The sequence below is a fragment of the Schistocerca piceifrons genome, chromosome 9 (genome assembly GCF_021461385.2).
Source record: "Schistocerca piceifrons isolate TAMUIC-IGC-003096 chromosome 9, iqSchPice1.1, whole genome shotgun sequence".
In the NCBI taxonomy this organism is placed as follows: Eukaryota; Metazoa; Arthropoda; class Insecta; order Orthoptera; family Acrididae; genus Schistocerca; species Schistocerca piceifrons.
The window spans coordinates 203,586,378-203,609,760 of NC_060146.1; the positions used below are offsets into that span (position 1 = coordinate 203,586,378).

A 23,383-nucleotide genomic window follows, 5' to 3' on the forward strand; every position below is an offset into this window, starting at 1 on the left:
CTGCACCTGCACTCATTTCACTGCTTGTTCATGAATTTTTGGGAAAAAACACTAACAATGCCACAGCTCCCATATTTGCCAGATATGGCATTATGCAAGTTTTTCCATTTCCAAAAATAAAGAGAACCTTTAAAAGTGCATTGCGGAAAGAGCTAAGTGCTATTCGAAAGATTAAGATCTAGAAATGTTTTGGGGATTGAAGGAAGCCTGGCAATCACCTAATGGAGACTACTCTGAAGGAAATAATGATAATATAGATGAATAAGTAAAATAATAAGGGAGGGGGAGGGGAGGAGGGGGGGGGAGAGAGAGAGAGAGAGAGAGAGAGAGAGAGAGAGAGAGAGAGAGAGAAGGGAGGAGGAATAACGTATTACCACTGCTCCTTAGTCTGCAAGCACAATTTCTGTATCACAATGTTAAAATTAGCTTCTTATAGAAGAGATTATAGTGGATAAGCTAGAAGTGATGTATTAATGGTTTATAATGGTAAATCTATACTGGTTGGTTGAAACTTTCAATCTTTTAGCGTACTGAATTTTAGGCATGTTTTAAAGCTATAGCAAGTGAAAAATGTCCTATGGTATGTGAAATGCATTCATTAGTTGTAAATTTTAACTGTTATTTGATTACAATATTGAAGAAATACTTATTTTACTGGAAGAAGTAGTGTCTATTTCACACTGTTTCAATATCATCTTATTTTCTAAATACACAACAGAAGATACTAAATGCCAAAAATAAGTACAGATCAGAGAACTGGATAAGAATTTCTGCTCCCTGACATGAACAAGACACTCTTATAATGGTTTAAATTTGCAATAGACGTTTAATCTTTAAATCTAACGAAAGTATCGCTTTTCTTACACGAAAAGAAACTGGTAAACATTGCAAGGACTTTAAAGAGTGTCAAGCGTCCTCCCATGATGAGGACAGCAGAACTATTGATCAGTGTAGTAAGCTGTCAAGTCAAAAGTTCAACTTAGTTTCTTAAATAAATAATTTTATGGCAAGTTTCCAAAAAGTGGTGTTTGATATCTTGTATGTACATAATTTACTTTTCTTTAGTCTGCTCATTCTTCAACATGTACTTAATGTACTTACAATGCTAGATTAAAAAAAAAATTCAAAGTAATCTATTTGGAATTAACTCAGCTGTTCCTGTGCAAAGACTGATCAGAATCTTTTACCCCTTGCATTGGTCACACTATAATTATGTACAGCACAAATTACCCTACTGCAAGGAGTGGCTACTGTTGGGTTACAGGAGGAGCCTCTGAGTTCAAGCAAGACCTTACTGAAAGGTAGGCAAATATGATACCTTTCATATTTTTTTGTCTAGCAACTCTTCCTCTTAGGTGTAACTGCACTGCTAAACCTCTGACTCTGGCAAGTCTGATCCACCCACAATCACCCTGTGGGCTCACACAGAGAAACTGCTGTCACTGATCCTAAGTGATATTACAGAAGCAATACTAAGCTGATGAGTATCTGACTGTGATCCTCCCAAATACCAGCCCCCCCCCCCCCCCCCCAAAAAAAAAAACCGCCAGGATGAGTTAGCTCTCTTTTAGATACTGTAAACTTCGTAAGTTCTATAAATTTTTCTGTGGATTCAGTACATGAAATACATACACTGGGCAACAGTGAGAACAACAACAAAGGAGGTCTAATACAATATTGCTGTTATTGGTTGACAGACACTCCTGCAGCTGGAATTCAGTTCTCATGGTTTATCAATGTCATCACCTCTCACATTTCTGCAAAATGCACTGGGGTGCATATGTTACCACTAGTTCAAAAAATAATAAAACTAAAACAGTAATTTTTGCCCACACTAAAAGTTAGGTTCATCAACAGTAAATATCTGAGGTATATGCTAATCATACACAAGAGAGAGATCTATTTGAAACTACAAGGCCCACCTCTGAATGCAGCTGATCAGTTTTTGGACAGGATCAACGCTCATTCCCCCTGTCCTCTGACACGACCTCCCACCACACATACCTGTTGTCTAACACGGTGCCGTGACTGTCAGCATCCCCGCCTTTTGAGAACTTCTGTATCAGCTTGGCGTTCGTACGCTTTATCGTTGTCCGCAGTTTCAAGAACGAGGAACTGCGCTGCCTGTGCTTCCCCAACTACAAAAATATGTGCCAGTATCATAGGACGGGGAATAGGTTAGTCAGTTAACAGGCATACCAATTCCCTTGAGCAGAGGCAACAGAAATGCGTGATCCCACCACCACTAGTCCAGACTCAGAACAGAGGGGTGCACTCCAATCACCACATGATAATCACAAACACTGTACCAAATTACAGCATTAGATAACATAAAAACCAGTTTACGTATGTACAACAATCCAAAATATTAAAAAACCATCATATACACAGCTATCTGCAAATAAAAGCTTTCCAAACACACTTAATATTTATCCGACACTTACTGTCCTCGAGAACTTTACCTAAATTATGTACGTCTTAGAACTATGTATAAGATAATTCTTGAGTATGTGTTCAGCCAATACAGATTTCCATGTCACAATACTTGTATCTCAGTATCATATGTTGAAAAATATATTATGCATATGTAACATTAGTAACATCCCACAGCCTAGGGACTAAACTAGACATCAAACATTAAAATAATACACAAGACTGCAAACACAACTGAGTACAGACATTCTACAAATATCCAATTTTATTTTTTAGTGTTACTATAAGGAATCATTAAAAAATGGCTCCATTTACAGAACTGATCATTTTAGGTACAGAATTATCTCCACTTCGTTCATGTGCTGTGCTTTCAAAGCAAAGATAGATGTAAGCAATTTAAAGATGCACAGCAACTAAGATGCAGTGGAAGGTTCACAACTGTTCTACAGAAGTTATGTTGGTAGGTAGGAACTCAGAGCGGAAAGCATTATGGTAAGTCAAGTCAGAAACACAGACTGCAATTCTTTAAGTGACCCACACCCTTAGTTTTATACAAATATTCACGTATTTTAACTTATTTTTTGGGAAGAAGTAAAGGACAGACAGAGAAATTTACTTCCAATATAAAAATACATATTCAGATCCTTGTATCAATGGGCTACGGTAAAAGTGAAATCCACCTCTCTTTTCCAGTACGGCATTATTGGTAACTTACCGTGCATTCCAATTCAAACAGCTGTAATTACCACAGCACCCACTACCTAACAACTCACTTTTGTTATTTACCTTGGATACTATGTGCAGCAGTCACTGAAAGGAAGTGTTTTTGCTAATATTGAACCATAAAGTGCAATAATTTGTTACTACTACTACTACTACTACTACTACTAGTAATTTATTATGGCAAAGCTAACAGAGCCAATGGAAAATGTAAACAAAAGCAAAAAGAAGAACGATAAAAGAAGAGGAGAAATTGCACTTCATAAAATGAAACAGGAAAAGTAAGTATCTGACAAAATCTCATATCATCATTACACACATTCAGATAGAATACACAGGAGACGTCTACATCTTCAGATTTGGATAATATAACAATACCGCTTAATAAATGACAGAATGAGTCTCACACCACTTGAAAAATTTAGAAACGAAGCAACCACAATTACTGTTCCCTGTTATTCATTCGATAATCTTCACTTAACAACATGTTATTCTATTGAACGAGTTATGGACTCTGTTCACAAAAATTAAGGAAGTGAAACAAAGGGGACACACTGTGTGGTAGGGGCAAGACAGTTGCAAAAGGGGCTATACAAATAGAAGAGGAAGTGGATGAAGAAGAAAATCTGATTAGCCTAGGAAGTGGAACGATGTAGGAAGTGGAACGATGTAGGAAGTGGAACGATGTAGGAAGTGGAACGATGTAGGAAGTGGAACGATGTAGGAAGTGGAACGATGTAGGAAGTGGAACGATGTAGGAAGTGGAACGATGTAGGAAGTGGAACGATGTAGGAAGTGGAACGATGTAGGAAGTGGAACGATGTAGGAAGTGGAACGATGTAGGAAGTGGAACGATGTAGGAAGTGGAACGATGTAGGAAGTGGAACGATGTAGGAAGTGGAACGATGTAGGAAGTGGAACGATGTAGGAAGTGGAACGATGTAGGAAGTGGAACGATGTAGGAACAGAAAGGTAAGACGATTCCCGTTTACCATCTTGTCAATAACATGGTCATTAGAGATTAAAGTAACCCTCTGTCAGGGGAATTGTGCTGAAATTTGCATATTTAAAGAAACTGTAAAATCTAAATTGCAATATGGGGTTTTGATACCAGCTCCTTCCCAAATGAAAGTTCAATGCCTTAATCACTTTGCCACCTTGCTGAGTATATAAGAACAGCCCAAGGGGAAAGGACTAGGGACAGAGCAAGTGGGTGGATGAAGTGGGGCAGGTTGAGAAGAAAGCAGTGTGTGACAGTATAACTAAACAAAGATAAAGTCTGAAATTGTATTACATGATGAACAAAGCACTCTCTCTTCATTAAATTAATCCTCTGTAACACAAACATGCAATTATGCAATATGTCATTTGTTCATCAGGAGTAACTGTGTGTTAGTCATGACAGAAAGCCCTATGTTGCAATACGGCAACCTCCACTTTAATAAAACGAATTGTCAAAAACTACAATTTACACCACTGTAGATAATCATCTTCATTTATCTTCAAAATGAATGTTTCTAAAGAACAGAATTCCACAAATCTTATGGTGCACTGACAGAACAAACTTCTGCAAATATACTAGCACCATATGGGGCATAATATTGTTTCTGATACAAATCAAGTACAATATTTGATACGAAACGGTAAAGAAGCTGAGCAGACACCTATGAGACAGAAAAGGGAAAGTAATAGTTCCACCCACAAACTACAAGTTAATAAAGAAATGAAGTTCAATACACAGTGTACCACAGACAAACTTAGGCAGGCAACAACCTGGTAATTTCCTAATACTGATCAACATCGAAAGTTTTTAACATATTTTATATGAAGAAATGTTCCATACCCCACTTTTAATACTGTGTAGCAGAACTTTAGCACAAACTTTCACCAGTAAAAAATTCATTTTGAAATGAGAATCAGTATACCCGTTTTTCACACGATGCACAACAAAGAACGTGCTTTTTTTCCTCTACATAACTTATGTTAATTTCTTTGTATGTGGAAGATTAAAGCTAGTAAAATGTACAATTACCATGTCACATATGGCTCTTCACATAACTGAACTACATATTAGACACGAATCACACACCCAGTGAGTCAGTAGGGTCTACTGAGACAAAGAAAGGTTATTTTAACTACTTGTGCAACTATTTTTGTTGAGCTATGCTTGTGTGTGTGTGTGTGTGTGTGTGTGTGTGTGTGTGTGTGTGTGTGTGTGTGTGTGTGTGTGTGTACACACATCTACATATACATGCAGTATAGCACCACACACTAATTTTTTAGAAGGTTATTTCCTCTGCAGAAGCAGCCAATGAAATACCTAATAACTCTCTATTACAAAACATAATATTAAACATTATTCATGTGAGTTACTACTCATGTTTGCTATCAATGCATTAAGCTATTGGCAGTCTTTTTGGTGTTATACAGGCAAAATATTTTCTGAAATTTTGCACGAATACACACACATCACACAGTACTCTGCTCTGGTAATGTACAGAGAACACGAAAATATCATTATTCAAGCATGGTGACTACTAAGTTACTAGTATGTTGCCATTAAAAAATACATTGAGCTGTGTAACTCCACTGTACTTCAGACGTTAATGAACAAGAAGACGGTACAGTAATCACACAACTACATTATGCCTGCAATGTACACCACAGTTAGTATGTCAAATGTTAGTTCTTTAGAATACAAACAATCCTCCTCCTTACGTCTTGCACACAATGATATTTATCACAACAAATAATGACGGAGGACTGATGAACAGCCATCAGCAGGGCAGAATGCTCAGTGGCGACAAACCGTGTGGAGATGACTGAATGACTCAGATTAAGTTGCAAAGAAACACACATTGTTTTCAGTTTTTTCGGATGAAGCGATGAAATGCTTAGTAGCTATCAATATTAGTTTTTAAGTAAATATCCTTCAGTTGGATCCATCGTCGTCATCATCATCATCATCATCATCATCATCATCTGTTGCGGTGTATCTGTTTAAACTCTTGACTGATACAGAATTTTAGAGCATAATAGTCACCCCGGTAATGGATTTGCATTACTATAACACCCCTTGTTCACAATTTTGAATGTGTGACACTGTAATCGAACAGATGAACCTCTTTAATCCCTCTCATTTTCATCCATCCATCCATCCATCCATCCATCATACTCTGTAGATATGATCAAGAAGGTTCCCTTGTGGGATGTGAAATGAGTCAATTTATGTATTAACAAAAGACAAAGCATTCTTAGAAAAAATGTGTACACTGCACTATTCATGAACTACCATTATGAAAGTTTATACTGAAACTTGAAGAAAATAAAACTGTGATGCCAGCCAGTGTCCTGTAGCCAAATATTTTTTGGGAACAAAACACTATATACTTGATAGGTTCCTGAGGTCTTAAACAATAAGCATTACAGTCTCCATCAGTGACTTCTAAAGTCTCGAGGTACAATATGCCATCACTCCATCCACCTTTTTTCATTCAGACTAGAATGTGTCTGCTCTGTTGCTTCATCATCTTTCCTCCAATTTTCTAATCAAATCTTACACTAGATTTTTCCCTGTGTGTGTTCATGTTTGCCATCCTTTCTTTTTATTTTATAAAATTTCTTGGATGCAACATTAGGTTCCTCTCTTGGACTTTGCAACTACAGCCATTGTGTCGGTCGAAATACTCCAGAATTTGTATTTCAGCTCTTAGTCCATTACTACTTTCTGGTCATTTACTATACTTTATCTACACAACTACATAAAGACAAGTTGTTCTTTAAGACTGTCATCAAAACCCTTGAAAAGTTCTTTACCAATTTATTTCAAATTTTTACACGACACTAACAACCATTCAGACGGATATAAGCTATACAGTGTTTTAAACAACAACTGTGCTGTGGAAATGTGCAGATCTGACTGCCTTCTCAAAGTCAGTTTCATCTATGATAGAGCATTATACAATTTGTTTCTCCCACATATATTTTTTCTCCTGACATGTACAGGGTTATTACAAATGATTGAAGCGATTTCACAGCTCTACAATAACTTTATTATTTGAGATATTTTCACACTGCTTTGCACACACATAGAAAAACTCAAAGTTTTTTTAGGCATTCACAAATGTTCGATATGTGCCCCTTTAGTGATTCGGCAGACATCAAGCCGATAATCAAGTTCCTCCCACACTCGGCGCAGCATGTCTCCATCAATGAGTTCGAAAGCATCGTTGATGCGAGCTCGCAGTTCTGGCACGTTTCTTGGTAGAGGAGGTTTAAACACTGCATCTTTCACATCACTATGCGTGAAACTTGCCCGCACGCGTTCAACCGTTTCTTCGCTCACTGCAGGCCGACCCGTTGATTTCCCCTTACAGAGGCATCCAGAAGTTTTAAACTGCGCATACCATCACCGAATGGAGTTAGCAGTTGGTGGATCTTTGTTGAACTTCGTCCTGAAGTGTCGTTGCACTGTTATGACTGACTGATGTGAGTGCATTTCAAGCACGACATACGCTTTCTCGGCTCCTGTCGCCATTTTGACTCACTGCGCTCTCGAGTGCTCTGGCGGCATAAACCTGATGTGAGGCTTCAGCCAAACAAAACTTTATTAGTTTTTCTACGTATCTGTAGTGTCTCGTGACCATATGTCAATGAATGGAGCTACAGTGAATTTATGAAATCGCTTCAATCATTTGTAATAGCCCTGTATTTTCACATAATTTTATGCATAACAATGTGCCGCTTTGTTTTTTCTCACTGTTTTCTTTAAAACAGGAAAGTTTTATTTATGGCTTACCAGCTTACGATTAGCATACTACTATCGAATCTGTATCGTCCAAAACTTTGTAATCCTACCCGTTCACAGATTAAACTATGTAAATACTGTTATTGAAGGTACTAGCCTGATAAATCCAACAGCTGGAAAGGCGTGCCTCATACTTCCTATACAATTTATCCCAAACAATTTACCCATTTGTGTTAAGCGAATTGAATTTCAAATCTCGGTTTCATTTACAATAACAATAAACTGGGCTCAAGCCCCGAGACGCAGCTAAGAGGATGGACGGGGAAGGGGGCACAGAGAAGGGAGTAGTAGATGAGATGGGCAGAGAGAAGAGGAAGGTGGTGCAGAGGAGTTTAGAATATACATAGAATTCTAATACATATTTAGCAATTGCGAAACACTGCGGGGTTCGCTAGTCTCTTACATGACTCAACTGATTCAGCATCTATCGATGCAGTTTTTAAAAGCATTATCCTGTTATTTTTATCAAGAAACTTGCAGAACTTTTGAAACTATACAAAAAAAGCTTCTTTGGTAGGGGAGGGATAGCGGGAGGGGTCTACTGCCAGCTTTGATTTTGGAGTACCTACATTCTCAACTGCCAGTATTATCATACAAGAGTTGTTGTATCTTTGGAATCAATGACAAGATGAGAGAATTTAAGCACCTGAGCACCATTTTCGTGGAAGAGTCATCATGCCAGATAGAGATAAATGCATGAATGTAACTGGAGGACCATTCTTGTTAGTCTGACATGACTCAAGAAATTAACCTCTCTACATATACAGAACATATATGTGTTAACTATGGAGTATCCTGCAACAAGACACACCTAAAACTAATGTTTTCAGGCAGAAATTTAGGAAAATGTTCTAGCCAGTACAAAATGGAAGATTTGATAAACAGTCAGATTTAGCCCAAAAATCGTCAGTCACACGAGATGCAGATAGTGACAGAGGAAAAAGAATCAGGACAAAATCGAGGGAAAGCACTGCACCTGTGCACCTGATTGCAATATTGATATGACTGAAAAACTACACTCTGAAGATGGCCAGCCGTGTAAATGGCCAGCCGTGTAAATGGCCAGCCGTGTAAATGGCCAGCCGTGTAAATGGCCAGCCGTGTAAATGGCCAGCCGTGTAAATGGCCAGCCGTGTAAATGGCCAGCCGTGTAAATGGCCAGCCGTGTAAATGGCCAGCCGTGTAAATGGCCAGCCGTGTAAATGGCCAGCCGTGTAAATGGCCAGCCGTGTAAATGGCCAGCCGTGTAAATGGCCAGTATGTTGTCGTTTTTCATTATGTAAGTGTCTAATAATTGTAAACTGACTCACTCCACATCATAACAGTTCTGGGATCACATTAGCTTCATCTGAAAGTTACAGAATTAATTACTATTCATTATGAAAAGTAAATCTGATAAATGTTGTTAAGAAAATTGTGCAAGGTGAAAGAAACCAGACACCAAGGAGGAGGAATACATCAATTTGTCACCTTTAATTTATGAACAACAACTGTACAATGCAGACAGTTCTAGATGAGTAAAGAAATGAAAGAATATAACTAGTCAGTCTGAAATCTATGTTAAAGACAACATATATTTGTTTAGCTCAAAGAATATAACTGATTGATGAGGCTCTGCATTTACATTCAAAACAGCAAGACTCTAGTGCTCAAAAAAGAACTGGAATTTGATGGCAGCTGGCAACTAACACTCGACTTGCTGAAATACGGCACAATGTTATTTTAATCAAAGTAGACATACATCTCATGATTGACACACTCAAGGCCACAAATAGCCTCCCACTTCCCAAATTCAGATATTGTACATGGATTTGGGTTTCACCAAGGATGTGTTAGCAGACTACTGGTTATCCGGGGCCTGGTGCTTCCACATTTCTTACCCTTGGCAAAAGCAAATATGTAAAATCTCAAAAACAGATCTCCGAGTGCACGAAGAAAATCCTACAACTAAAACATACTGAGGAGTATAATTAGCAATGTCCACTGCCCATGTGGCCATATGATCAGTGTTGCTGGCAACTGACGCGGAGGCCTCGTGTGTGGTTTCAGGAAACCAGATGAGGAAACAGGCCTACGCAGACTCCAGTGATTAAATGAGAAATGGCTTGAAAGTAAATGTACTGTTCAAAAAAGTTAACTGTGTATTAGATCGTGCTGTCTACATTCCCTTAGCTGCATCATATCTATGAGGATTATTCAAGAAACCCCCCCCCCCCAAACCACTCTTTAAGCATCTTCAGCAATTTTCTTATTGCAGTGCTATTTGGGACCACTGTACAAGCCAGCATGAAAACAAGTTCAACAAAACTAATAAAGAGGGGAATGGAGGACCATGAATTAATACAAAAAAGTAACAAACAGAACGCTTAATTCAATAACAAAATATTTTATTAAAAACAAAAATACAACAAAAAATTACAACCTTTGAGATGCTACTGAATAGAGACTATTAACCAGCAAAATTATGCACTTTTCAGAGGTTTTATTGATTTCATTTACCACAAACATCAGTGGCTGCTGAAGGCTGTGTGTTCTATACAGCTGAAGATTACAAGGAGATACCCAATCCAGTGTCAGTACGATTGACATAATCTGAGTTCAGTTACATTAAATTTAAATATAGCCATCATGAACAAGATGTTTCTGTGCTGCTAAAAATGTTTCTCAGGAACAGTTTCAGCAAGTTAAATTATGAAGCCAGCCAAGATGCACTATCTACAAATTGGTATTCGCCCTTACAGAAGCTAACCTTTGAACTGCCTTCTGAAGTTTGGGTTACTCTTCAACCTATATTGCCACTATCTTAATACCCTTGGTCCCTCCCACCCCCTCTCGCCCTCTCGCATTCAAATAAAACAGTGACAAAATAAATCTAGAAACAAAAGCTACACACACTATTAATGGGTGATTTTCGATATGTTTGGAGGCTCAGTTATAGCAGTCAGTCAATCCATCCCATCGAACATTAATTTCCTCATTTCAAACTGAGAAATAACTAGCATGCAAAAATATCTGTGTGTGCATTCCAGTTTTATGCATATGGCACAATAAAGAAAATGTGAAGAGCAAAACATGAAAAATAGCCTTCAGCAGACTACTATGTCCCGTAGTAACCATGTGAGGAGGAAACAGAATGCAGTAATAATGAAAGAATGTATTTTATAAATAATTACAATAAAATAAATCAGGCAAAGTGCCAAAATAAAAGAATTTTTAAAAAGATTTGTCTTCAAGCAATTACAAATAATGCAAGATGTAAGACCACTTCCAAATTTTACCAAATTCTGCAAACAAACAAATGTCCACTATCTGTAAATAGCAGGTCACATCCACTCCGAGACATCAAACATTTTATTCATTCCCTTCTTCGTTGGCAAAGAATTTTTACTTTAAACAGCTCTATAGCTATTATGGTTTTTTGATAATCAACTCCTCACTAGTCATTTTCTTATTACAGTTAACAACAATATTAATAAAAGCTTTGAAGCAGTTCAACAGTATTCACAAAGTATCTCAACAATACAATATCAGGATTCCAACTGCAAATACAATGGAAGCAACATGAGGACATCACAGAAAATAATTGTCCAAATCATTGGAATTAAAGCCTGAAATTGCTTCCTGCTAAAATCTGCAATGTTAGCTAACCGCAGACTTACTAAAAGAATGGAAGCCACAAACACTTCTTTTACAATTACTGTACATCAACATTATCAATTGAAATATACATGGCAAGATCAACAGGCATCTGTCACATTAAGCACCACTATGTATTTCACCAATTTCAATCATTACCGAACAAAATGTCTTCTGGAGCAATCTATCATAGAACAACATTTTTAAAATCAGTCGCTCAAAAGAACCAGTCACACTATCAACTATGACACAACCAAAAGCCTCTACAGGCAATTAAACTGTAAGTAGTTTTCAAAAAAATAAACTTACACTCATTATCAGATAAACAACTGATTTCTATTACTAATACCCAGCTAGATTTACAAACTAAACAGTGAAAAATATTGTGCACATGTCTGAATGTAAGACCACAAGAATACAGAAGTAAATTACTTTGTGTAACATAAGTCATTCAGTACTTGGTAGTACACATCTGCATTCAACACACCTTCGGAAGACATACAAATACTGCATTTCCATTACCTTCGTAACTGTGTTTTTTTTTTTTTTTTTTTTTTTTTTACAATGAGACAGGGCAAGAAGCCACCACTTACCAAAAGCAAGTGGCAAGGATAAGAATGAGAAATCTGATAGAAATCGCAATTGCACTGAAATGGTTGCCAGCTGGAGAGCTTCATAAATTTAACTACACAGATACATAAAAGTAGCTACAAATACAATTCACAAGAAGCTGTACTATGCTTTTGGCGAGTGAAGGCAAAAACTCCTGTCTCAGAAATCGTATACTGTAATGGTATGTACTGTTCGTAACACTTATATTTAGTATAAAATTGCAAACAGGAAGGTATAAAAATTGGGTCAACAATCGAGACATCGCTAGAAGTAACTACATTCTTTCCAAAGGAATGATAGGAGAAAATCTCCAATGAAGAAAATTTGATTAGATATGTGCAAACAGTTTGTGAGGTTTCCTCCTCAGACCGTCTAAGAATATGAGAAAAATGTTCTAAGAGACACCAGTAAATTGTATTTATTAGCTTCCATTAACCAAAATGTCCCATTCACCATGTGCAAAATTCAACAGCTAATACAGTCACAAACGTTATTGCCACATTTTGCCAAATTCAGAGGGATGACAATAAAAAACCAGCTTCTTTACTTACTTAGTTGGTCCCGAGAGAGAGAGAGAGAGAGAGAGAGAGAGAGAGAGAGAGAGAGGGGGGGGGGGGGAGACGGGGGGGAGACGTGGAGGAGGAGGTTGGTGAAGGGGGGGACGGAGGGTTCACTAGGATACTAAACCATAAACTATTGAAAATACAGGCATAGTAGGAACTCAGAAGTCTGTAAGCTGCATAATAACTGGTTGACCAAGTTAGAGATAAATCTGCATGCAAATGATGCAAGGCAAAACAGGAGCACAAACTAAATACACAGCTACACACTGCCTAATGGTCAGAAACAGCGAAAAAGTGTAACAAAGTGCTGTATAATGATTAGCAGGAATGATTTTATTTTCTGAAAGTGAGGCAACAAAATAAACAGATAATAGAGAACCGTAGACTCTTGCAACTCTCACGGATGAGTAAATTTCTGAACTTGCAACTCTCGTGATGTCTAATTATTGTCTCTGCACTAATTCACACAATGAATACTATTTGAAAGAAAGATGCCAAATAGAAAATCTCTCATTAAGAACTGTTGTCAAACATTTTAAATGCTGATAATATTATTCATCTCACAGTTGTGAAATGATAGGTTTATATTGGAACTCTAAAAAAAAAAATTCAAATAAGGGTAAACGTAACTGCCCCCCTACCCTTGCAGCTGTGGACAGTGGGTGAGAGGTGAAATGGTTGGGGGTGCGGTGTGGGGGTGGGGGAGACAATGTACAACGTTATTGGTACAACTGAGCAACACATCTAATGAAATAAATAAAAAGTCACCTAAGCAAAAAGGTTTACATAGATGCCGGGCAAGATCAAATACACACACATAATTTGCCCCATCTCGAAGGAACTCAACCAGTTAGACAAAAAGGAATGTATGACAAAAGACAAATATTGCAAATAAATATGAATGTGATACAGGAAGACAGAAAATTTCATCAAATGATGATGCTTTCATCAAGAACCCTGCTACAAAATTATGCCACCTGCAGCGTTTTCTCTTTGATCAAAACTGAAACTCGTGATGTAAAAATGAGAGTGACAATCGCACTCCTGCAGTCGACTGGTGTGTGGCACGTACAAACACATAAAAGCACAGAGATGTTAGTAGAGTGTGTGTTAACACAGCTGCTGGCGAGTTGTTCATTGTGTCTGTGAGGGTATTTACACTGAAAAACCAGACAATGGAAACTCCAGGTAGGAGTATTAACAATGTTGGAAAAGACAGATCGCTACTCGACATAAAGAAGACATGTCAAGTTGCAGACAGGCAGAATTACAAGACACTGACTGGCATTCCGACCTGAGATGCTGGAGTTGAAGGACATGTGTGCACAAGGTGTGCTTGCTTGTGCACATCTCTCTCTCTCTCTCTCTCTCTCTCTCTCTCTCTCTCTCTCTCTCTCCCCCCCCCCCCCCTCTCTCCGCCCCCCCTTTTACTGACAAAGGCTGTGGCCAAGAGCTGCATATGAGTGTCTTTTGTTTATTCTGAAACATGAAGTTGCAGCTAGAAAGCTAGTAACAAGTCAGTGCTGCTGTCTGTGTGTGCCACTTGTCAATATACTATGGGCGAGTGGTTGCCTTTTGTATCTCTTGTTAATTGTTTCCATCCTGGTACTTCCAAAATTTGGATTTCACTGAAGTGGTACAAAAAATTAAAACAAGTGCTGCTGAATTACCTCAACCAACAAGAGTTTTTCCATTGAATTTCAAAGCATTCACAGTACGTGATCTGAGGAGATGCCCAATACTTTTGTCAAACTCACTATCAGATTGCAGCACCAATTTGGAAATTTTAGATGGCTTTGCAACACAGTAACTTTTATTCTACCAGTCCAAAACTTCTAGGCTGGAAATATCCAAGGTAAGATTAATGTTTTAAAAACTATTCCACAAATGCAACGAAAATGCCACACGGAATACACAATGGAAATGAGCGTACAGCACAGTTGGCCAGGATGCCACCAGGTGCAGGTCTTATTGCAGTCGACGCCACATTGGGCGACTTGCGTGCTGGTGATGAGGACGAAATGACGAGGACAACACACGACACCCAATCCACGAGCAGAGAAAATCTCCAAACCTGGTTGGGAATCGAATCCGGGCCCGTTTGCACGGGAGGCGAGCACATTACCACCCAGCTAAGCAGGCGGACTGAATACACAGTGACATTTCTGAAAGAATTTATGCTTCGAGCAAGTTGTCAGCCTGCACTTTTTTTTTAGTATTTGTACTAACAGCCTTTTGAAGAGTGGGCTACAGACAGCTGAATAAACACAAACGAAATGGAGACAGCAAAGTATCTGTTGGAAATCATATTACCTAAAAATTAGTGATCAAATAGTGCACGCTTTTCAGTGAGTCACATACAAACACGATTCCAAGACTTCAGTACAACCGCAGACACGAAGGGAATCAACTGTATAGAAGTGACACTGGACTGCTCTGGTGTATCACAAAAACCCGCTTAAGGATATTGTGCTACAACTGTGACAGGAGATTCAATCACCAACAGCAAATAAAACCACTTTTCTTGTAATAGTATCTCAGATAGTACTCTCTGGACACTAAAGGTGATGGGTAAGATTAACCCCAGTGTTGAAATTACATTAATGCACCAAGAGACTTGTCAATATGTTTGTGTAGATCACATTACAAAGCAATGCACGAATACTGAGCTATATGAAGTATTTTTGTTCACTTAGTTAAATACAACTGATAGAAAATAAAAGTAAAAAATTCCACACTGTTGCCAAACTACTTATGAACAGGATGGTCAAATTTTTTAAAGTTAATGCCTGCTATAAATTCATATACATTTTACATAATTTGTAATATGTCCCACAGGTGTAATAAGTGCTAAAATTAAAATTCGTAATCCATTACACTTCACAGTATCATTGTTCACATGTTGGAACAGAGTTTTTCTTTGACTGACATACTTCAACGTCAGCTGGTCCCATTTGCTAAGTGTTTACCTACACAGAGCTGAGACACATTTTTATTAAATAATGTCACTATGGACAATAGTACCCAGGGAAAGATTATTAGAGGCCACCGAGTGCCATCTGGAAGGAAGATCTCCAGTAGCCTTTGCAGGAGCACAACTGCTGGTGCACTACCTGCGCGGCACAGGAAAAGGAAGTTCTAATTTGACAGGTCTGCGGAAGAGTGTGCTAGCCTGAGAGCATAATTCTGAGTTACTGGTTAAAGTCAGCCTATATGAAGTACAACAAGGTAAAACAATTTGAATACTAGGAAATTCTTTCTAATAGTACAATGGGAACTAATTTTTCCTTTAGTGTGGAGCATCTGAAAAGCAGACATCACGAAAAGGGCAATCCTTGCTAAATTGAGGGTTAGCATTGTCTTCCACTGCCCCTTCAATTAAAACTTAATTTACTGCAACACAGGAAGGCTGGGCAGAAAGAATAGTGGAATACTTTTGTCTTAGAAAGAAACCAAATGGACAAAATAGGCTTTGGAGAGAATCTGGAAACTTTATCTGGACTTTTAAGATAACTGGGTGAACAATTATTATCCGTATAGCAAATACCACATGCGGCTGTTTCTGTTATAATGCACCACAAAATATGTGCAAAGTAAATGAAATTTCTTTAAGCTGTCAGCAATTTAACTATTTTCAACACTGTAGTGAAGTACATAAGTAATGAAGAGGGAATATCTCACAAACTGTTTACACCCACACCCCTAGTTATCGAGTTTGCACCATTTGTTACATTTCTTCATTTACAGAATACAATAAAATCATCAGCTTTAGAAGTAAAACAGGAAAGTAAATCAATAAAATCTAGAAAAACAGCACTTTATAGCCACTTTTAGCATCCTACACGGTTTCACGTCAATAACTTACAGCTACATTAATTACAATAAAAGTTCACTTTACGGACACAACTGGAAGGAACTTTTCCAGTCATTTCTTAAGTGTTACGCCAAATGCACAGACTTTCCCATTCGTTCACGAAGTGTGCAGTCCGAGAGCGTTCAAGAGTTTGGTCTTTAACCCTCCCTGTCGGGTGTCGGACTGCCCGCCTTCCTGTGTTCTCTGTACAATACCAATGGGTGCAGCCGTCTGTACACACACACAACACAAATAAACTAAGTTTCATCTCTCCTTTCATCACGTGTAGAGCATGGGTGGTGAAATTTTCGTGTATATTGGGTAACATTAAGCAGCAATTTAAAACAGAGAACAGGAGAAAGAAGGAAAAATATAGTGATAAAATAACATTAAAAATGCAAAAGCAGTGGCTAGTTGATTTAGCATCCCAATCAAAATAGTTACCAAATTAAGTACGTGAACAATTTGCAATGGCAGATGACAGCTTAGAAATCTTTTCTGCTCTGGCTGCAGTATAATGCAGTTCTTTAGAGGTATTATAAAATGTGGAAACATCTGCTACACTCTCTATGTGACACTCCATTTGGAGCTTTTCCAATTTAACATCAACTGGCTACTGCTTCAGTAACTATGCTACAGAAACTGTCTGCAAATGTGAAAGGAACAAAGCCATCACATAGACACACTTTACCAGATACCGTTAGAGGAAAAGTGGAGCCGATACAAGAGTAGAGAAGAGAGCTGGTAAAGGTGACACACAAACAGTTAGGATGTGTAGTTTCCAAGGTTACTGTCAGTTATTTCCACAAGCAGTTATACCTTTTGCATGACAGGTCTCTCTTCTCCCTTGTTATTTTGAAATAGTAGTCTATAATCTTCACAACAAAACAATAATTTTAGAATTATAGTAATAGCATATTTGATAAACTCACTCGTCTTTTCCCAGAAGCAACATCTTTTAAGGTCTAACCCACAGGAGAAAGTTAAGCAAATCATTTTTCGCAACTATTAAAAACAAACATACACAAGATATATGAACAGTTTTAGAGTTCCGATGTTATAAAAAGAAAAAGACATTGACCCTTTAAGACCCTCTGGCTACAATTGTGTACATTAGCTTTTACTGTGTCTTCGCTCCAACGAAGTATTTTTTTCCTTGATGTAAAAAGTACACACTTGTGAATGTTCAACCTTTCTATCACTGGTGCCAACTGCTGGGCATCATTACGAAACAATCAGCAAGGCAATGTAGCATGACCACACAAATACAGGGACGTCGTCGGTTCACAATATTCCACTGTGTAATTGAAAAATTGTTATTGTTATTGTCATTCTGCACGATAATTGCCGAATGATCATTTTACTATTTGTGGCAATATACACAAATAGAATATTTCATAATTAGTTATTTTAGTTGATAAAATGAAGCCAAGTCTACAAAGTATGTTTTGAAAACAGGTATGTATTTTTGTTCAACTCTCACGTACAAGTCCAAGCCTTCCGTGCACGTGCACAAGCCTTCCGTGCACGTGCACAAGCCTTCCGTGCACGTGCACAAGCCTTCCGTGCACGTGCACAAGCCTTCCGTGCACGTGCACAAGCCTTCCGTGCACGTGCACAAGCCTTCCGTGCACGTGCACAAGCCTTCCGTGCACGTGCACAAGCCTTCCGTGCACGTGCACAAGCCTTCCGTGCACGTGCACAAGCCTTCCGTGCACGTGCACAAGCCTTCCGTGCACGTGCACAAGCCTTCCGTGCACGTGCACAAGCCTTCCGTGCACGTGCACAAGCCTTCCGTGCACGTGCACAAGCCTTCCGTGCACGTGCACAAGCCTTCCGTGCACGTGCACAAGCCTTCCGTGCACGTGCACAAGCCTTCCGTGCACGTGCACAAGCCTTCCGTGCACGTGCACAAGCCTTCCGTGCACGTGCACAAGCCTTCCGTGCACGTGCACAAGCCTTCCGTGCACGTGCACAAGCCTTCCGTGCACGTGCACAAGCCTTCCGTGCACGTGCACAAGCCTTCCGTGCACGTGCACAAGCCTTCCGTGCACGTGCACAAGCCTTTAAAATCACCTAAGAGAATTACCACAAAGAAAAAATTTTCCATCCTCCAGAAAAAATAGGTCTGAAAGTGTGTTGGTGGGAGGGAAATGCTAGTGCTGCCTCTGGAAGCATGTAGGGGCAGGGTGGAGACAGGATAGTGTGTTGCTAGAAGCACTACTGGGAGGGGGGACAGGCAGCAAACAAAAGGGTTTTTTCCTCCCCTTCCCTCCTCCCCCCCCCCCCCCCCAAATCTCAAGCACAGCCTCCCAATACTCCCATAGGCAGCACCAGCACCTTTCCCCCCCCCCCCCCCCCTCTACCCTGCTATACCTCCCCCTCTCCATCCCACACCTCTTCTATACCTCCACTACCCAGCCTAGTAAAGATTCTCACTCATCTCAGATGCAGTCGTGTCTCGGCACCCACGAGACAGCACTGATCCTTTGTGAATACGTGCATGTGCGTGCTCACTTTGTTTTGCCTACGACGAAGAACTTAGTTTGTTACTTTGTAACAGCTAGCAGTATTTCTTCGTGTGCCTGTCTGGCGCTTAACACCTCTTCTGTTTTGTGAGTAGCAATCTCTTCCTTTTCATCTTATTGCTATCCCATCCCACATTTTCCATTATTTGACATTACTGCTTTTCAAAAATCTGACAGACTTATTATCAGTCACCCTAAAATGTGTTTGCCCTTGGGCTTTACTCTTGTGACATCAGGAATGGAAAACACTAGAAGTGCGTTAATACGTAGCAAATAAGACATCGAAATGTGGAACTACAAAAATCAGAATCAAAGGCTTGGGTCATTTTAAAGAGCCATCAGTGCCAGTAAAATTTTACTCCTAAATGAGACAAAATAAAAAACTATATTTAGTCCTTAATTCATTTTGTCACTGGTCATCTTGTTTACTTTAACCTAATCGCTGAAACAGGAGCAAATCACTAACAGCAAGTGACTGGCTAATTAACTGAAAGAAAGAAGATGTCCCTGGCCATCAGCTGGGAATGACATGCATCACACTATCTCAAGCTCTGTGTGCTGACAGCTCTGGACCATCTTCTCTGGATGGTGATTTAGCAGGTGTGTTTATTTAGGTATAAACTTTCATGGGTAATTGGCAGTCACAAAAACCGAGCTTCACAAAAGACAATCTACTGTAGTGACACTTACAACTTCATTCGACAACTACCTCAATACTGCTCGTACTTTCTTCTTACCGAGGCCTCACTACGTACGAAATGTACCCAGAGTTGAAGAGGTTTCAGGAAGAGCACACTCTCACTGTCTTACCAGACAGAACTGATATGGGAAATAGGGAAGATACAAAGAAGAACAGTGTTTCGTCACGCATTCGTTTGGATGACACCATGGAGATGATGCAGTGGCAGGTGCTACAAGAGAGGCATTGTGCATCATGATGTGATTTACTGTTAAAAATTCTTGAGGGCATTTGTTCTCTGAAGAATTCAACCAATACAATTCATTAAAACCCACAAGGGAAAAATTAGAGAGATTCAAGCTCACATTAAGACTTACCAACAATTACTCTTGTGCACTAATTGCAGGAAACGGGGGAGGCAGGAGGGGGAGTGACAGTAATACAGAGCATCATCTGCTACACACCATGAAGTGGATCGCAGAGTACTATATCAGATGTACCAGCAAATTTCTCCTGAAATAATTGTATATGGACATTTTTAATGGCAAATATCTACGACACAGTTAAAAATAAAGAAATTTATTTATTTCACACGAGCAACATAATGACAGCTCTCATACTTTGAGTAGGTTGTTCTCCGGTACGAATCATCAATTTTGTATATCGAGATATAACTTTTGATTCGTCATTTATTCTATTATTCAAAAAGATGAAGTTCGTAATTTTACCTCTGTCAGAACTTATTTTGCACAAACAACCCTGAACAAAACTATTCAACCATTTTGTTTTAATGAGAGACATAGAGGAAATGACCAACTTCCACAGCCTTCAGTTTTAATCGATTATTAATTTACTGACGTAGCTAACTGTGCGAGAAAGAAAGAAATCTACGTATTTTCAAATATGCTATTACTATTCCAGGCATACAGACAAGCATTTTGAGCACCACAACATGCAAAGTTCACAAACACTCAACATCTACTTTAATGTGAAGTGCAAACAGACAGCAGTAATAGCAGCAGCATCAGTTATGAGAAGATGTGTACCAATTTTAAAAAACAGACATTACTGGTGTGCTACATATGCTTATGCTAGCAAAATGATAGAAAAATTATGTAAATCTGGTACGTAAGCTGAGCATGTAAAAATCTTAATGTACCAAAGAGGATTTCACTTACCAGTAAGAAAAGCCCTTTTCCTAGACTGTCTTCTTACCGAGGCCTCACTACATACAAAATGTACCCAAGTTGAAGAGATTTCAGAAAGAGCACTCTCTCACTGTCTCACCAATGAATGAAATGAACAGAGAACTACCAGCCACTTAGTTCTGTTTACCTCAATCTACAGCACAATGACATTTACAACAACACTGTCACTGGTAAAGTTTACTCATTTCTGAACACTACACAACCATAATTTGTTTTATTTGCTTGCAATATATTGTGTGTGTGTGTGTGTGTGTGTGTGTGTGTGTGTGTGTGTGTGTGTGTTTAACTCATTTTAAACATCAAAGCTGCTGTCTTATGAGCACACACAGAATAAGTCCATATGTTAACAATGACATTCAACACACACAAAACATTAGCAAAGACAATTCACAACAAAAAATGACCGAAAAAACACACGCAAACAACCTCAGTAATTAGCATTTACATCTTAAAGGAAAATTGTGTCTCCAGTCACATAATAGACTGTTAAGTATATTCATCATAAATGACAAAGCAACACCTTTATTCACTGAAGGAAATGTATTTAGTTTTGAGAGGGCCAAGACAGGACAGAGAAATTAGCTTGTGCTCAAAAATTATACAATCCAACATATTGTATGTATTTTGAGCAAATCAAACATGAAAATGTGTTTCTCTGCCACATGTGAGATCAATTCTCCTTTTTGTATTTAAAATAAGAAAGACAAAGGACATGGCAGCAGCAACAACAACACTATGGCCGGAAATCTATTCATTGCAGAGTACATTTGTCAGTAGCACTTTTTGTAACTGGTTCATGTTTTACAACTTATCTCAACATTATCAAAAAATACGTGCAATCACTGCTCAGAATCATTTCAACACTCTGTACTCTTAAGGTTTAAAAACTTTTATGTCAGATGGGAAAGCACTTACATGCAGTTGTACTTCCCAATGGCTAATAACACCTGACTATCATGTTTCACATTTAGCCTTAACAGTGTAGTAACTATCTCCACTCTACAGTCTCCAAAACATAAGTAAAGCAAAAAATATAAAAATTGTATCTCAGGCATCCACAATTACTAATCTTTTATAAAATATTCTTATATTCTTAACACTGAAGAACATCAAAAACAAACATCCTCCTGTCCTCAAAATAAGCTAATAAATGGGAATATTGGTTATAAAAACCACCGCAGTTTGTATTAGAACAGTGAAAATCAGCTTTTGTCGACTAAAATTCTGAATGACAGTACACTCATTTAAGCAAGAATTTATGAGGTCTATAACTATGCTTCCACCATTTTGCAATCTATAGCAGTAGCAACAAGTGGTAGGTTGTAAGTCTCAGACAATAAGCTAAGGAATTTGCAATCATAATGCCATAAATATATTACTCAATTTGTGATTGTATCAAAGTTATTCTTGACTGAATACATCAACTTACGAGCCCAATCATCATTTGTGAGAGGTTTTAATTTTCTGCTTTAACATGAAGAAATCTGAGGATAAGTCTTATAAAACGCTGGGTAAGACCAATAGTGATCCAACTACAAGATGATGAACATACAGGAAATGATTTCAACACTTAAAGAATGATGATTTTGATGTCAAACACCAGCACGGTAGTGGAAGAGGTGTTTGCGAAGCTACTGAAACCGATGGAAATGATCATAGAAAACTGTTGTCTAAAGTAATTAACTAATTTCATCTGAGCACTCAAACAGAAATGACCACAATACAGTGACAGATCCAAAAAGGTGATTTTTGCAGCATGACAATGCTCCCACCCGTGTTGCAAAGCCCATCATAATATACTTGGAAATGCTGAAATGGAAGTCCTACCCCAAACCCACTTTATTCTCCAGATGTTGGGTCCTCTGACTACCAACTTGTTTAATCAATGGCACACAGCCTGGCTTACCTGAACTTCGTCGCACGACCAAGTGCAAAATTTGATCGATTAAAGGATCTCCTCAAAATATGCCCAATATTCCAGCTGCAGGATTCATATGGTGCCTAAAAGATGGGAGGAAGTAGTGGCCCACAACGGCCATACTTCTAATCTTGAAGTTTTGTAAGTTTTTTCAACAAAGCCTCAAATTTTGAAGCAAAACTGCAGAAGCAAAGTCACAGACCTAAGAGGTTTCTTTTTATTACTAGGAGAAATGAACCGAGTGCAAGAAAAACTCGAGATGAATAGTTTCCATTTAAACTATACAGCAGAGAAAATAGATGCTTCTGTGAAGCCAATCTCCCATTTCAGAATGCTTTGGGTGACACTTCCAACCAAATAATATTTTTATTCACTGTGGCAAACATAGCCATGTTACTTTATAGGCACTGTATCTTAAGGTAATGA

At 38.5% G+C, this 23,383-nt stretch overlaps 1 protein-coding gene across 5 annotated transcripts in view; it reads right to left on the bottom strand.

Moving 5' to 3' along the window:
* Positions 1–23,383, bottom strand: part of LOC124716904 (kinesin light chain) — a 423,269-nt gene that overhangs the window by 12,310 nt on the left and 387,576 nt on the right. For 3 of the 5 annotated variants that reach the window (XM_047243463.1, XM_047243462.1, XM_047243464.1), the window contains one exon: positions 2,005–2,138. The exons of 1 other annotated variant lie outside the window; for it this stretch is intronic. In XM_047243463.1, the coding sequence (XP_047099419.1) occupies positions 2,005–2,138 (134 nt within the window). Of the gene's footprint in view, positions 1–2,004; positions 2,139–10,330; positions 16,856–23,383 lie in introns of those variants that run through there. One more of the 5 variants, XM_047243465.1, reaches the window with a different exon arrangement.